The 16,031-nt window shown below is 45.7% G+C and overlaps 1 protein-coding gene across 4 annotated transcripts in view; it reads right to left on the reverse strand.

The window, feature by feature from the left end:
• The window catches only part of BOK (BCL2 family apoptosis regulator BOK), a 34,395-nt gene that overhangs the window by 9,543 nt on the left and 8,821 nt on the right, over positions 1 to 16,031 (reverse strand). For all 4 annotated transcript variants that reach the window (XM_074878089.1, XM_074878088.1, XM_074878087.1 and 1 more), the window contains 3 exons: positions 9,754 to 10,380; positions 8,501 to 8,879; positions 4,382 to 4,510 (listed from right to left, as the gene is read on the reverse strand). In XM_074878089.1, the coding sequence (XP_074734190.1) occupies positions 4,382 to 4,510; positions 8,501 to 8,723 (352 nt within the window). In that variant the 5' untranslated portion in view covers positions 8,724 to 8,879; positions 9,754 to 10,380. The remainder of the gene's footprint in view (positions 1 to 4,381; positions 4,511 to 8,500; positions 8,880 to 9,753; positions 10,381 to 16,031) is intronic.

Consider the following 16,031-nt stretch of genomic DNA (forward strand, 5'->3'; position numbering starts at 1 on the left):
GGCCACAGCAGCCCCCATCTGCACTTTTCCAAGGCACCAGCTGCATTAACTTCTCTCTCTAGGACTCCCTTGGCAGGGGTAGAGGAGCACAGCCTACAGAGAAGGCAGTCCCTCTGCCCCCTGAGATGTCCAGGCCAGGGTCAGGGTGACACTAGCTCGATACATCCCTCAGCATAAGCTGGAATTGTATCTGGCCAGTGGACATGAGCAGAGAAGACACAGTGTCTTGGTACAAATTCCTCAAAAGGTCTGGCTGCCATCCACATTGGGTGAAACAGGCACTCATCACCAAGTGAGACAATCTATTCACAGCTTCCCACTGTGCAGACTGGCATGCACAGGAGCTAACGACAAGAGGGAATGGAAAACCGGTCCAGAAAGGAGTGATCAAAACAGAGAAAGCTCTAAAACTTCTGCTTACAGAGACGGAACAAGAGGACACGGAAAAAGTTAAAGGCTGCTTAGAAGGCATTTTAAAAAATAAGAAATACAAGTTTCAGACTCAAGGCCAGTCATGGAGCTGAAGGTATGTAAACACTGGCGAGCCCAGGGGAAAAATGAATTAGCAGGAGAGGACTGCTCTTGAAAGTGTTCCCGCTGCATTTCAGCTTGCCTGCCCCAGGGGAGAGCTCAAGCCATGAGACATGACTGTGCAGAGTCTCGGAGCACCACTCTATCCAAGGTTACTCAGATAAACTTCCCTCTTCTCCACTCAGCATCAAAGCCCAATTTGCAAATCAGACCTAAGAAAAACTTGATCAAGTGCTACATTTCAACAGCTGGGAGAATACAGCCAGACACAATATACTTTCCTCTGGTAGAGAGAAGGAAGGCAAGAAGGATATGCAGAAGGCAGGAAGCTCAACTTGTAAGGCCTAAGAGATGAATAAGCAGTGGGATGCATTTCTAACAACATTTGCTCCTGCAGGGAAAAGTACTTTCTCCTGAGAACTCATTAACCATGCATCCCCATTGTACAGGGTTCACTTCAGCCCAAGCACTCTTGATTAAAAACTGACAAGCACCTAAAACCAGGATGAAAGCTTTTAGAGATCCCTCTTACCAACTGGAGGAAACTGTTTCCTTTAGGAAAGGAAAATGCATCTCCCTTTTCTTCTTCTGTTTTTCCAAAGTGACCCCTTCCTTCTGGGATTTATTTTAACAGCTGATGTAAATGCCAGCTCAGCCAGGCCCCAATCCAAAGCCTGTTAAAGTCAGTGGAAAGTCTCCTGCTGGCTGCAGAGCTGCTTTGGACCACACACCAGAACCAGTGGTATTGTCACAGAGGTGATGCTGCTGCAGATCCTTCAACATCCAAAGCAGGTCAGGGGTCTGTGGTACCAGTCTCCACACAGACGCGCTCTCCTCGCCCTGAATAACTAATAGGTTGTATGGAAACAGGGAAGAAAAATACAGCTTGAGCCTTACCGTGCTCTGTGACCTGCTCACTTTTTGCCTACACTCTCAGCTTAACCTTGCTGTAAACTGGGATTCAAGCTGTCCCTGATACACCAGAGTAAAGTCAAACCTGAGTTAACTGGAATAGACAATGCTCTAAAGTCAAATATGGCACAATGTACCCATGCAGTGGGACCAGAAAGGATGCCAGCTGTCCTCAGACTTGCCTTCTTGAAAGGTCCATCTAGGGCTCGTGCTTAGGCAAGACTTGTAGACAGTGTGGACAGGAAGTGAGCACAGCCAGAGCTACAGTGTGAAGACTCAAAACCAGACCAGAGTGTGGAAGAAGGCCATGTAAAAGATTAAGGAGAAAAACTCTCCAGCAAGATAGGGTCAAAATCCCCCACTCCCTTACTGGAAAAGCATTGCAAGTGACTAACAGGGCTCCCCAGACTGTCCAGGCACTCCAGTGTCCAACTGTAACTGTTTTCTTAATAAACTGGACAGTGAAAAACAGGCTGAGATACTTTAGCTGTTGGTAATTGGCATGAAAACTCGGACTGCCCTTGAGTCTCTGGTTTCTTTTGCTCAATAAGAGCCTCTTTCCTCTATGAAAAAAAATTAGGAATGAATGTCTGGCTGCCACAGCCAACTCTGATCTGCTGGATTTAGCATTAAATGCTGAGTCTTGAGACTGCAGTTGGGATCCAGGAATGTTAAAAATCAGCAGAGTCCCCCTCCTCTGCCACTCAGCAGCCTTCTAGCAAGAGAAATTACAATAATGAGTTGATAAAAGCAGTTGAATACACAAGCCCAGCTTCACGCTCACAGGTTATCCTGTTAGTTGCTCTGAGGCAGAGATGAGAAAGAAGAAAAAACAGAGCATACAGAGCACCAGGAAGGCTTGAATCCACCCCCTGTGCAGCCAGTCAACTGCCAGCCATTTGTGCAGCACGGTGTCCCCAGACAAGGGGCAGCACTAGCAACAGAGCTTGAGCCTGGGCTTCTACCATGTTCCCAAAGTCTCTAGCATTGCCAGCCTCAAAGGGCTGAGTCCACATCCCATTCTTACTACCCTGAAAACCCCAAGTTTAGAACCAAGAGTTACCAAGCTTTACTTTCAACAAAAACATTTTAAAACATCCACACTTTTCGCTTGACTGCCGAGCTGAGAAGTTGAAGAACACCAAAAAAATGCAGCTCTCAATGAATCTGTCAATATATATTGGCGAGAGCAGGACTCCCAGAAGCCAGCAGGGCTTTCTCTCCAACATCATGTTTATGCAGCATAGCAGCACGCAGTCTGCTTTACCTGCAGCCATCCACCTTTCTGGCTTAATTCCCTGTGTCACTTCAGCTTTGGAGGTGGGCTAGTTCTGATGTAGTCAGCTATAGTAATCTAAGAAGATAACCTATTTACCTGCAATGCCAATACGTGAGCCTGCAAACTTGACCTTCATTTTTCTGTAAGCCTTGACGCAAGTAAAGCTCAGAACTAAGTGACAAGACAGGGCACCTGCACTTTGAACACAGCCACACTCAGATATTCCTGCCATACTTGCCCAGCTCTTGCTTTCTGGGCCCATATGGCCTTCCCAAGCCAGCCCAGTGCAAGGGCAATCTGCCTTCCAGTCGTGCTCCAAAAGGCTGCAGTACTAGCCACAGAATCCAACTCTATCCATTTCCTATGACACAGCATCAATTTCCCTGATCCAGGGAGTAAATCTGCCCTGCTCAACCTGCCTGGAGCCCTGCTTGAGCAGTCCCTCTGAGACATCTATTTTATCGCCTGTTGTGATTCTGGAGAGGATCTGTGCTCTCTGTCACACACACTTCAGATCTGAAGTCCAGGATGTCAGCACAGGAATTCTCCTGGGTGTCAGTGGTTCCCGTGCGGTTCATATATATAAAGAAGCACAGCTGATTGTGAAGATGAAAAGAGTTTGAGTGAGGAAGCCTATTTGAAAGTACAAGAGAAACCTGGACTTCTATCCTGCAGCATCTACTCCCAAAGTAACAAGAATCACTGCCTCCTGTGACACATCCCACATCAATGTCACTGGATTCAGTGTTTTCACACTACTATGCTGCTAGCAAGTAGCTGTCTTTGGTTTTTTTTCCCTTTCTTTTTGTTTTGCTTTGTTTCCACTCTCTAACATCTACTGTCCCTTCCGTGGACAACACCAGACATTGCAGAAAAGCTACAAACATGTCAGGACTTGCCTGACATAAATCTCCACATAAAACGTTTCTCTTTCCTTGATTCCCAGACTGCATTCCCAATTGCGGGCAGGGACTGGCTTCAGGAGAGGCTGAGGTTCCCTTGCAGGAACACAGCACAGAGCAGAGTATATCTTTGTTTTTGACAACCTGGGACCAGTCAAATAGAAGAAGAACTAAGCAGTGAGAAAGCTCAAAACACTTGCTCGGCTGGAACAGCTAGCGTTGAGGGCCGAGACTCTCTGAGTATGAGAAGGGAGAAGCAGCAACTGGAAGCAGCAGGCTCCATTGCAGTTCTGGCTATTGCTGTGGGAAAGGAAGCCAGAAAGAGAGGAACTCCCTTGCGATGAGTTGGTTCTGGCTCCTAGCATCAGCAGCGTGAGCTGGAACAAGGGAGACTCCCATGTAATGAACCTTCTCCACTTGCCAATGGTGAGCAAAGGAGCTTGGAATGAGTGACCTCCCCGTGCAATGAGGTAACACCACCTCCTAACAAGGAAGGGCAGGAGATGTCTTCTAGAATGAACGAGAACCTGCCAGGAGGATATAATAAAACAGGGCATTTCCCTGCCAGAACAACAGAGCACAGAGGAGCTCTCATTAAATCATTAAAGCAGGGCATACTGCCAAACTGCCCACAGCCCTTTCAGAAACCAGGCCCCACCTTGCAGGCTATCCCAGAAACATGCCTTCTCTGAGAGAGGTGGCTCCATCCTGTTCCTTTCTGCCCAGCCCTGTCTGCATATCTGTCAGGGCATAGTACCTGCGGTGAAAATTTGTGCAGCTACTGCCAGGAAGGCATCCGTCACCACCGTCTCCGAGTGCAGCGAGATGTTCAATTGGCGGGCGATATTCCGGTAGACGTTGGGGCGAATGTATTCCAGCTCATCCCCTGGAAACAAACAGTCAGGAGTCAGCACAAAGAACACCAAGTTCTGCTCTCACCGTGTAGGAATTATAGCAGGGGCCACCCCGTGTATCCCTTCAGCCAAGGAGACTTAACCCCAGCTACACCTTAGTTTAAACAGGCAGCAGTGTGCTTAGAGTCATTTAGATGCAAGCCCCTGCCACCTGCTTTCCTAATACCCTCTGTGCCTGGGACTTCTAAAGGGAGTGGAGACAGGCAGTGGCCTTGTACCAGTGGTGTGGCCACAGTAATCCCTGATATAAATGATGTTCCCAGGCTGCCTGCCTGCCTTTCCTCCAACACAGGAGACAGGCATCAGATAAGCAAAGCCATCTTTTTTTTCAGAAGTGAGAAGGAGGCATGTACATCTACATAAGGTTTTGAGAGATATGCCCCTTCTCAACACCCCATCAGACTTGTACAAAAAAGCCTCAACATGAGAGCAACTCAAGAATGCTGGAGGCTCATGAAAACCAAGGATCTGCCCAGAGCTGCACAATATTAATTGAGCAAAGAGACTATCAGCTCAGCTATTTTACGCTCACACAGGCTGAGTGACGATCTGGAGTTCTTTCTCTCTTCCAAATGGTTAAAGAGATGTTGATTTGCCTGGCTGACTCCTCAGCAACAAGGTTCCTGACACACACCAAGGCACGTGCTTTCACTTCCAGGTTGTTTTCTCCCCAACTGCGAAATGGTTGGAGGTGTTAGGCTAGCTTGAAGACCAAGATGGAAATACCAAGGACAAGCAGAGAATCTCCTCCCACACAGGTTTGTGCTATGGAGCTTGGGCAACAACAGTAAGGCTTTTCCTCTGTAGCAGAACAAACCATTTTTCAGCAAAAAAATTAATAAAGCCAGTTTCCAATGGATTTCTCTCTCTATAGGGGTTCACAGATACTTAATGAGGGTTGTACAGCTGCTGTAGGAGCATTACAGAACGCAGACATTGCATGGACCAACACCCTTTGTGCATGGAGAGTCCTATTCAGTTTAGATTTAGGAGGACACTCTGTGTCCTTCTGCACAAGGGTGCTCTGGAGCACCCAGGGGAAGAGGAGAGCTATGACAACAGCTTTACAACCCACTTTACAACAAGACCCAGATGACTTGCCTTAGTCAGAGGGCAATTGAGGCCCCCTGAAAATTTAATTTAGACGGGGACTGAAAAGGAAAATGACACCCCAGTCGGAGGCTTGTTATAGAGTCATGAGCTACTGGACGTTAATTCATCTAACTGGTCACTGGCACTCAGCACAGCATGGGCAAAGCCTAGCTCTACAAAATTCCACAGACAAGCTCTGCAGACCCTTTGTGTGTGTGGGATTGTTCCACACAGTCTGATGGCAAGAGGAAACCCTGCCAACACATGGTCAGCCCTGATACGAGGAAACATTACTTGCACTACTCAACAGCTGGTTTCTCCTTGCAGGGAGCACACATGCTTTCCTGTAAATGTGAGGAAATGGGGATAGCCCTGCCCGTGGTTAGCTGAGAGGGAGGCATAGGAGGCTGGGATCAACACTTGGTAGCCTGCCACTGTTACAGCTTTTAAACAAACAGTACCTGGAGGCCTGAAACGAGATCAGGTTTTGGTTGGAGGCACACGTGCTGCTAAAGCGGGCCCTGCCCTGCAGCAAGGCACAGGGCAGCCAAGAGCATCGAGGAGAAGAAAAGCAGAGGAAAGTAGTCCCAGGCTCATGGAGACTCCCTGCCCCAGCAGCCCCAGGACCTCTCCAGTAGCACATTACATTGGTGGCAGTCTTTGGTGTCCATGTTCAGATGCCTGACTGCGCACTTTGAAACATTTAAAGCAATTTCTGTGCTTCTCCTCCTTCCTCCAGTAATCATGAGGGAAGAAGCAGAGCAGCAGTGACGGTTCCCACATGCAGAAGCTCAGTGCAGAGGTGAAATGGCACTTGTCTGGGTCTTGGCCACAGAATAGAGAAGTTCAGATAAACCAGACCTCTGACACACACGGCAGGTTGGTCTGGGGTGTCTCATTTGGCCATACCATTAGGTTTTGCCACCTCTGACTCATTAATTGCACTAATTAGCTGCTAAACCTCACTGAGCTGATGGGCTCTCGCTCTCCAAGACTGCAACTGCATTGCCTGTGCCCAGCACCTCTGCTGACCCACCCCCCAGTTCATTGGACACTCTGTGGGCAAGAGGGCAAGGAAATACTCCAACTTTTCATCTTCACGGGCTTCTCGGCACCACCACAGAGAAAAAACTGGTCTGGCCTGTTGCACTGCTTAGGAAGCAGCTAAGGACTACTGTTCCTGGCAGGTGGCTGGATACCACTCAGCCTTGTACTCGTTATAGCAGCAAAGGAGAAAAGAAAGGGACAGGCCATGTAGCAGGCAGAGCTTCTGAACAAACAGGACTGAAACAACTCTTCATGCTAATAAGGAGGACTGCTCACACTTCTTGTTGCATGGGTACCACATGGTGGTCTCCAAACAGATTTGCTGAGAGAAGGCGCCAAGTTCCTGGGACTATCAGCCAAATCTTTCCATCTGGACACAAATAAGTAACAGGAGAGTCATCCAGGAGACGCCTTCAGATCCAGTCTGCCACCTGCTTGCCCTTTAACATGCTTCTGGCCACCCACAGAAGATCTGGTTGAAAGCAAACAAATCTCAACCCCCAACCCAGGCAGAGAAGAAATGGAGGACAAAAAGGCAGTGAGATTGACAGAAGAACAAAAAACACCGCAAAGACCAACCAACCACTGGAAACAAAAATAGAAGTCAAGTCAGCATAGGACAGAAAAATTGAAAAAGAATGAATGAAAAAAAGTCAGTTAAAAGAAACACAGCTATGCCTTAAAAAGAAATTTGGGATAATATCAAACAGAAGTAGAAAGAAAGGGGAGAAAGTGGGGAGACCAGTCTGGTCCTGAGTTTGTTAGGCCCAGCTAAAGCTTACTTCACCAGACTTATTTGAACATTGGTGTAATTTAATCAGATGCAAATGCTAGTGGTAGTTTCCAAGCCAGATGTGAACTAATATACCAGCCTGCGGGCAAAGAGAGATGTTGGAAGCAACTTCCAAGAATGAGGATGTCAGGATCCCAAAAGACAAATGGCTAAACTTGAGCACGCAGGAGGCTAAAACCTAAAGCAAAAGGCCAGGCAACTCTCAGCATTTAGAGGGTGCTCTTGGTACAAACACAACTCCAGAACATGACTTCATGTCGCAGCCCACAGGCATAACCTTCAAATCGCTCTCCCTGCAGCCACGATGGGGGCTGGCTAGTTTGGGCACTGAATGGTAGCATGTGCCAGGTAACATGAGCCAACTCCTCCTTACTCCAACAAAAAGCAAGAAAACTTGTGTCTTGCTGAATGATTAAGGTAGGCAAAGGAAAATTAAACACACTGTCAACACACAGACATTGAAAAGCGGCTTTTATAAAAGCTCCAACACACATGATCTAAGCAACCACCCCCAAATTGAATGTCCTTGCAGCTGGGAGAGCGACCGATGAAACCCAAGTCTAGAGGTAGCAGTGCTCTACTAGATGCCAGCTTGCATTGCGTCATGGCAGCCAAGTCACCTGCATCTGGAGAAAACACTGCAAGACCTGTTAAAATGCCAAGCTGAGAAAGGCTACTGAAACTACTGTGAAAACTGTTACACAGTCTGGAGTCTTATGCAGATAGAATCAGCTTGCTGTTGGGCTTTCTTGGACTGCATCATGCTTTTAACTTGTTGCGAGTCCTCGGAAAAAAAGTAGCTCTGCAGAAACACTGTGCTGAGCAGTGCTCCAGGCGACTGAAGAAATGCAAGTAAAGGAGCTGCTTAGGGAAGATCCACAAAACCAAATCTAAATGCCCAAAGCAGAGAAGAAAAACCTCTGTATCATCACACGAAAAGCCTCTTGGCACTCATCAGTCCCAGAAACCTTAGTCTGGTCTGAATTGCTCTCTATAGTTTCAGTTCCCTCCCATACCTGCAGGGACTTACCCAGGCGCAGCAGTATGGTGGACACCTCAGCCAGCTTACCGCCGGGCACTGGTGTGTTGTGCTCAGGTTTGCTCCAGCTGACACCTGCTCGAATTAGCCTCGAATTTATGTAGTCTCTGCAGAGAGCCTTGGCTTGGGACACAAGCTCCTTGTCAGTGGGAGACCTGTCAAAAACCTCCATCACCTCTGCAGCAAAGACTGAGGAACGGCGTAGCACTTCCATCCTTGGCTGCTGAACCCACACCTCGGCATACACTTGCTGGAAGGCTGAGCCGATGCCTTAGACGAGAACCTGCAGGAGCTGTGTAGTAATCCTCTGGTCTCTTGGTTTGTCACAGCTCCCAGCAGTTATTCTCAAAAGGCCAGTTTTTCATTTTACCTGGTGAATAAAAGCATCTGTAAGTCCTCTAGCATTGCAAAGCTGTAAATCAGAAGCCCAGATAACCTCAGTTACACTAAAGACAGTAGTATCATATTTGCAAAACATCTGTCTCAGCGCATCTTACAGACAAGGAGCTAAGTCTTCTGTCTTTCAGCCACTCTGACTTTCACTGGCAGCATGACCCACAGAAGTGCTGCAGTTTTGAACTGTGAAGGTGTTTCCTCTTTTCCAGTTCAGATTCAGCAATCCTAGAATTACCCTTCAGAGAGACTAGATGGTCAGAGCGTGGAAACAATTCATAGAATGTGTAGACAATCTCAGCTTGTTTCAATTAAACTGGAAAAAGCTGAATCCCAAATACCAGCTACAGTAACCTTAACCAGATGTCAACAGACATTCCAGCTCAGTAGGTCATGGATCTTTCTGAAGAAATGGCACTATTGCAAGAACAGGGGTACGGGAGCATTTGAAATGTCTCGATGGAGACAGTTTACTACATTCTCAGTTTAGGTTTCGATTTTGCCACTCTTTCTCTTTTCCTTTTTTTTTTTTTCCAAAACAATGTGCGTACTATTTCTCAGAAACCTTTAGCAATAGCAGAGAGAGCAAAACAGAAAAGCAAATTTTAAAAAAGTTTTCATGTGTGAATGCCTAAAGAGAAAATTCAGATTTTCTTCAGAGGCACATGAATTCATCTGTTGATCTGACTTTTTAACCCAGTGCTGCTTTTGAAGTCAGTCAGACCAGTCTTTATTCAGATGTTAGTAAAGGTATTTTTCAGTCCTTGGTTTTAGACATCTACTTACAATAACGATTTTCAAACAAAATAAAGCCAGTTATTTTTGTTTGTCCCAATGAAAAATATATTTACCTCTCATGTTGCACTTTTTCCCCCTCAGTGATTTCTTTTTGGGTTTGGTTTCATGTTTCTTTGGAAGATCTGCATCAATGGACACCTGGTTTAAGGATTCATAGGATACTGTCACACTTCTCTGGAGAGCACCAGCCTTCTCTGCCGTGCTCTCCGCGGGGCTCACGCCAGCGCCTCCTCCTTCCCCATGTCTGTCAGCCTCATCCCGGCTGCGCTCCACCGGGATCCTCGGGGCTTGCTCTGCTGCTTTTAAGGGACCCAGGCGGCAGAGGAAAGCTGCTTGCTTTAGCCTTGTAAGGAAGATGAAATAACCGGGAGGTGGGGTTGCTAGAGCCAGAGAGCAACGCTTTCTCCTCCCCTTTCTTCTCTCTTAAGGACGTTCTCTGCAGTTCTACTGCGGGCGCTGGGCCTTCATTCAAGGACCCGTCTTCGGGGCGAGGGTAGGAGCAGAATCGCTGGCCCAGGTCACCCCAGGTACAGACAGCGGTGAACACACTGCTGTAATAGGAATAGCTCCTGATGAAGTCCCACGGCAGATTTTGCAGAGTTGATGTTTGCCAGTCATTTTCAGGTGGTAGCCGAGTTGGGGCGCTGCAGATTGTCACACTTCAGTCATACCAGTTCAATCTGAAACGGTAGAGGTGATTAGCAAAGAAAGCTACAGTCTGCTTAAAAACACTGAAGTGGGTTTGCTGATTGGAAATAGTTTATCCAGACTGAAGTGTTTTGCAGGAACATGCCCGTTTCATCTCAGTGTGTTAAGAAAACTAACATATAAATTTTAAGGAAAACATTTCAATTAGTTCCAACATATTCAGAAATTAATTTCAACATCAACTTCTTGTTGCAACATTATTGTATTGATGCAACAAATTTTTCAACATTTTTTCTGCGTGTGCGATACCATTTCAACTCAATAGACTACATACAAGTGTTGGCTTTTTGTGTTATGATTTGAAACAAAAGAAGTTTTAGAAATAGAAGTTCCCTGCAGACAAGAAATTCTGCCAGCCCAAACACAAATTCTCCCCAGTAACAATTTGTAGATTAACAACTGGGTACGTGGCATGTTCAAAATACAGCCTTTCCAAAAGGAGGTCAGAAGCAAGAAATATCTGTTGTCATCTCTTGCTTGTCACCTCTGTGACAAGACAGAGGCAAGTACACCTCTCCAAGGTGTTAATCACAAAATACCCCCAAGCACAACCTGCATCCCTGCTGGTCTCAAAATTGAGGGATAGAAAGGAACAAATGACTGAATGAAAAAGCCTTATTATACGATGCATCAAATAATCTGGCCAGCATCCAACACACAACTCACACACAGGCTTAACACAGAGCATATGTTTTGGTCTGCCCTTAACTGGCCCGTCCCATAGAAGCTGAAATCAAGACTCCAGAGATCCTGTGCTACTGCCCACCCCTAACCCACCCCTTCTCTGCAGACTGCACCTCTTGGAAAATTGTATTTCTGCCTTTGCAGCTCTGATGGCTGAAAAATCATTAAAAATTATGTCTTAGCTTCCTGCAGCAGCTGACAGCTTGAAACAGTAGTCCTATTTAAACTGCCCCTATTCAGTAGGGCTCTGAAACAAAGATGAATGCTTAAATATCAGTATTGCTTAACTAATGATAATGTTTCCCAGAATTCTGGCAAATATGCAAGTGCCACAGTGCCTCCCAGCTCGCCACAGGTGCCAAACCCATCCCACATGTTCCCTGCCCGACTGTCACAGCATTGCAGCACCCCCTCAACTTCCACCCTGCAGCAAAGACACAAAAACTAGAAACATGAAGGCTGTGTATAATAAACCAAACTTTGTACTAAAAAAGCCAACAGTGCATGGTATTCCACCTATATTCCTATATTATTTACACAGTGAAAATACAGCTTCACACTGAAAGGTACCTCTATAAGTAAAAAAGGATGAAGCCACAGCACAGAGTGCTCAGCTGACTGCAAAACAACAGGGTGTTACAGTCCAAGGAGCTGCCAGTGTAATGTGAGCCCCTTTTTTCATAGTGTGTTTAGGCTACAACGCTTAGAGGCTAGATCTATACTGGAGAAACCCTTGTGGCGAAGGAGTATCAGGGATCAGTGCAGAAACAGCTTTATTCACCCAAACCCACTGTTCCCAGTGTAGCTGTTAGTGGCATGACAGTGTTCTGGCTGGAACAACAGGATCCACACCACAGTTCCTACCTATCTCAGATGGGGTGGCCAGAACAGCGTGGAGCATTTATTTAGTAAAACCAGGGGACCACAGAGATATGACTACATTTTGTAAGTATGTCAAGTGGAAACAAACCCTGGAGAAACCACATCAGTGAGAACACAGCAATAGTCTAAATGTGGACAGCTTATGCTCAATATTAAATAGTTTAACCATTAGAGAAGTAAGTCTCTGGATGGGCCTTTTAGCGGTTGCAGTGGAAGTAAAATAGCTAGCTAATTGTGAGCACACTAAGCTTATGAAAGGGTCTGCATGATATGGTTTCCTGCAATAGCACGAGAATAACCCTGAGTGCCCTAGGAGGTCATTTCCAGCCTTGTGTTCACACAGCCTGGTTTCTGTCAGAGGTATTGTTCTGCTTCACCTCACAGTGCCAGTCCCAGCCACTTCACACAGCCTACAACAATTCCAGCAGAAACTACACACTGTGACACATACACCCGATGTTCTAAAACACCTGCAGAGCAAGGACTTAGAGAAGCAGAGGGATGCCAGTGACACACAGTCAATAGCCTGAGAGCTTGGGAACCAACCCCGCTAGCCTGCTGGAAGAGGTTTCCCTTCAGAGAGATGTTCTGGCAAAACAGTGGCACTGGAACCAGACCAAAGCCTTCTACCAAACCATACCTGAACCACCTTCTGCACTGTCTCACCCAGGTTTAACATACTGTCCTCTCCCCACTGCCTCCTCCTGTCTGATTTTTGCAGCAATACTTCAATTCTGCATTTGTGAAGTTACCAATTACCAGTGTGAAAACACCTACGACGTCAGGCTTTAGGTTGCAAAGCCATACAGGAGGAACAGGGAGGCTAAAAGAAACACTTCTTTTTGTACGGAAATATTTTGCCAGCTGCAACAGGAAAACAATACATGGAAGCAGCAGCTTAACGAGACCCAAGCAAAACACTGAGGCTTTTTAAACCTTTCTCTTGTTTCTGAAGGGCTTGATTCAAAGCCTCTTGAAAGCCAAGCAGTTATTTGTGTTACTTGCATGATGGAATCACCCTGGAGCACCTTTCCTGCAGCAGGATTTTGCAGTGCCAAGTGTCACGTGCCAGACCAAAGAGGCTGTGTCACAGTGAAGTTATCTTCTGCAGCCTTTAGACGGTTGACTTAAACACATCAAATTTTGCAATCTATCCATGACTTAGGCTTCCGACATAGATCAGCACTGATATCCAATGCTTTCTTCTCTTAACCTACTGCCATGTTCACTACCACTGTAGTTATATGTTCCTTGTTATATGTATGTTTTGACAAAGGCAGAACAAAGATATGGTGTGCTCCAGAACTGACGTACAAACACACTGAAGGGGAAACTGTAGCAGGAATTTACATGAATGTTAGCAAGTAGTGCTATGAGTTGAATCACAGAACATCTCTATCTATATTCCTGAATCTTATTCTGGAAATGTTGCCTGAGAAGAGTTTAACCATCCATTGCTACTCAGGTATCAAGCCAGCAGCTGCCCACTGTAAAACAGCAGCTTCTAGCTAAACCTAGGACTTGGATGAGGCTGCATCATCATCTTGAGAACCTAATTGAATAGATATAACTGTTCTGGTTGTTTTCTATCCTCTAATTTGCTTCAAAATGACATATTTTAGTGAACAGATCATCTCATAAGCCAAGAAGATGGCAGACACAAAGAAGAAATAAGCAGCTTTAAGTTCTTCAACAAATATAGCTTTGTTTTGAAGCACAAATATTTACATACCATACCACCAAAACAGAAAAGGCAGAAAACACCTAATGAGGTCACTATCCCCAAAAAAGCGAAGAAGACTCTTCCCTTTTAAGCTCTAACCCATTAAGGTAGAGAATGAGCCTTTGTCTCATTCTAGCAATTGACCACCCACAAGGTTTGGGAATCAGTTCATGCTTACACCCAGGATACACGCATGTGGACAGGTGAAGACAGCCAGGTGCCTCTGCCTGCAATGATCCCGAAATCTCAAGAGCATGAAGTGTGTGCAGGCACTTCTGCACTGGTTCGGCAGCATTTATGAGCTTTGATGCATTTCTCTGCTCTTCAAGACATGCTGATGCACAGACATGGCCTACACAGGCAAGTGGATTGCTGGATCTGATAACCACAAGGCAGGGCTCTACCCTGCACACATCTTCGTGTCCTAAACAGGCTCCAAGGGATTTAGACTCAAACTTTGCATGTCCAGAATGTAGTCCTACTTTTAATTAAACCCTTACTGACTTTTAGAAAGGCTTTTCATTCTCAGCCTCTAGAGCTGGGCAGGGCAGCATCTATGCTTTTAAAAAAACCCCTATCTTTTCAAGTTGTCAGACAAGGAGGGTAGGCTGGTGTCTCTAGTCCGCGCAGGTGAAATTTGGAGCACATGATTCCTTCATATGCAGTTGATTATGTCATACATCATTTCAGCCATTAGGATGCAGTTCCACCCTGCCTGCCAGCAAAGTGTTTCTACGCACTAGATACACCCCAAGAGTTTGTGGAACGTCGTGTTGACAAAAATTTTCTTCAAGACTGCTTTGATTTACCCCTCTTACTCGGTGGGGCAGTACAGGGCTGTTTTTTCCAGCAGCAGGGTCATCTAAGAAACCTTCGCATCAGCTGCTCATACCCATTCCCAAATTGTCCTTCCTAATTGCACTGCTATGAGTTTGTGTTTGCTGGCACTGTGGACTGGTTCAGGGAGCTGGCTGGTTATTTTTCATCTGGATGAGATAAATCTTCCATCCAAAGCACATCTGCAGACAGTGTTGTGTTAGCACAACCAAGGTAGCTACAAGCAGAAGGAAAATTTCATCTTTGCCATCAAGACAAATGTCGACGAAACTATAGCACTAGTATTGTTTCTGCATTTAAAAATGCAACTGTGGTGATCTGGAGCTTCCTAGTCCACTGTAGAAGACAAAAAAAATGCCGTCAAGAGGTAATCAACGATTGCTCAGCATGTCTGGGTTTCCCAGCATTTTTAAGATGACAGCGTTCATGGCTTCTGATGGAAAATATTTAAACTAAAAGAGGAAAAAAAAAAAAAAAAGAAAAAGAAAAGAGATGGCAACGTTTTGTTACCTGACACTGATATATCTGAATCAGGCACATACAACAGCCAGGACAAAAGCAATTCCTCCCTTCTGGCTGAAATGCAAGCTTGATCAAGGAGGTGTCCAGCGCAGGGTTAACTTGCTTTTGTTGACTTTGAATTCCATCATTTCCCTTTCTTTGACTGAAAACCTTTGGGCCAGAGTGTTCATGTGACTCTGAAAGGCAGTTGGGTGAAGTAGCTGCTCTGAATGTTTGGGATGAGGTGATACATATGCCCACTCCTGCTCAGGGAAAAAGGAAAACCCCACCATTATTGTCAGTGGTCACTTCCTAGGGTCCACAGCACATCCTGGTTATTTTTCTGGGCTCTCCAGAAAGATCTGCTACAGGTCCTTGGACCATCAGTTCAGCAAGGTCCAGGAAGCTGTCCCTGCTCTGCTTCTTGCCCAGCCTGCACACCTTCTCTAGGGCATCAGCCTGTGCATTGGCATGACAACAGCAAACATCGAGCCAGATGGTAAAAGACATTGCCAAAGACAGTCAGGGTGGACCCACTTCAGTCAAAGTGATTCAAGTCAATGTTAATCATATGTAAGAATCAGCAAGAAGGAAATCTTGTTTGAGGTCACTGATTTTAATCTGGCTTTGTATTTGTTTCTAAGAGAGGGTGAGTCTCAGATTTGCAGGAATTAAGACCTGTTTATTTACATCTGAACAGAGTTTATTTGCATCTGAACACAGCTCAATGCTATCTTTTTTTCCTCAGCTATAAAGGAGGAAAGTGATGTTCATTGAAGCAATTCTACAGCTGATACAAATCAGAAATCTGAATGTGTCTGGGGTGTTTTCTACTTAGTAGGCTATTTTAACTTCATGTTGCTAGTGTATGCCCCCTTTATCATTCACACAGATGCAATTAAAAAATAGAAATAAAACGATGTCTTGATGTGCTAAATTAAACTAGCAAATGTGAAGTTGAAAAGGGGTTTAGAATGCAGAAAAGCACCTGAGACG

This window comes from Strix uralensis, chromosome 9, assembly GCF_047716275.1.
Source record: "Strix uralensis isolate ZFMK-TIS-50842 chromosome 9, bStrUra1, whole genome shotgun sequence".
Lineage (NCBI taxonomy): Eukaryota > Metazoa > Chordata > Aves > Strigiformes > Strigidae > Strix > Strix uralensis.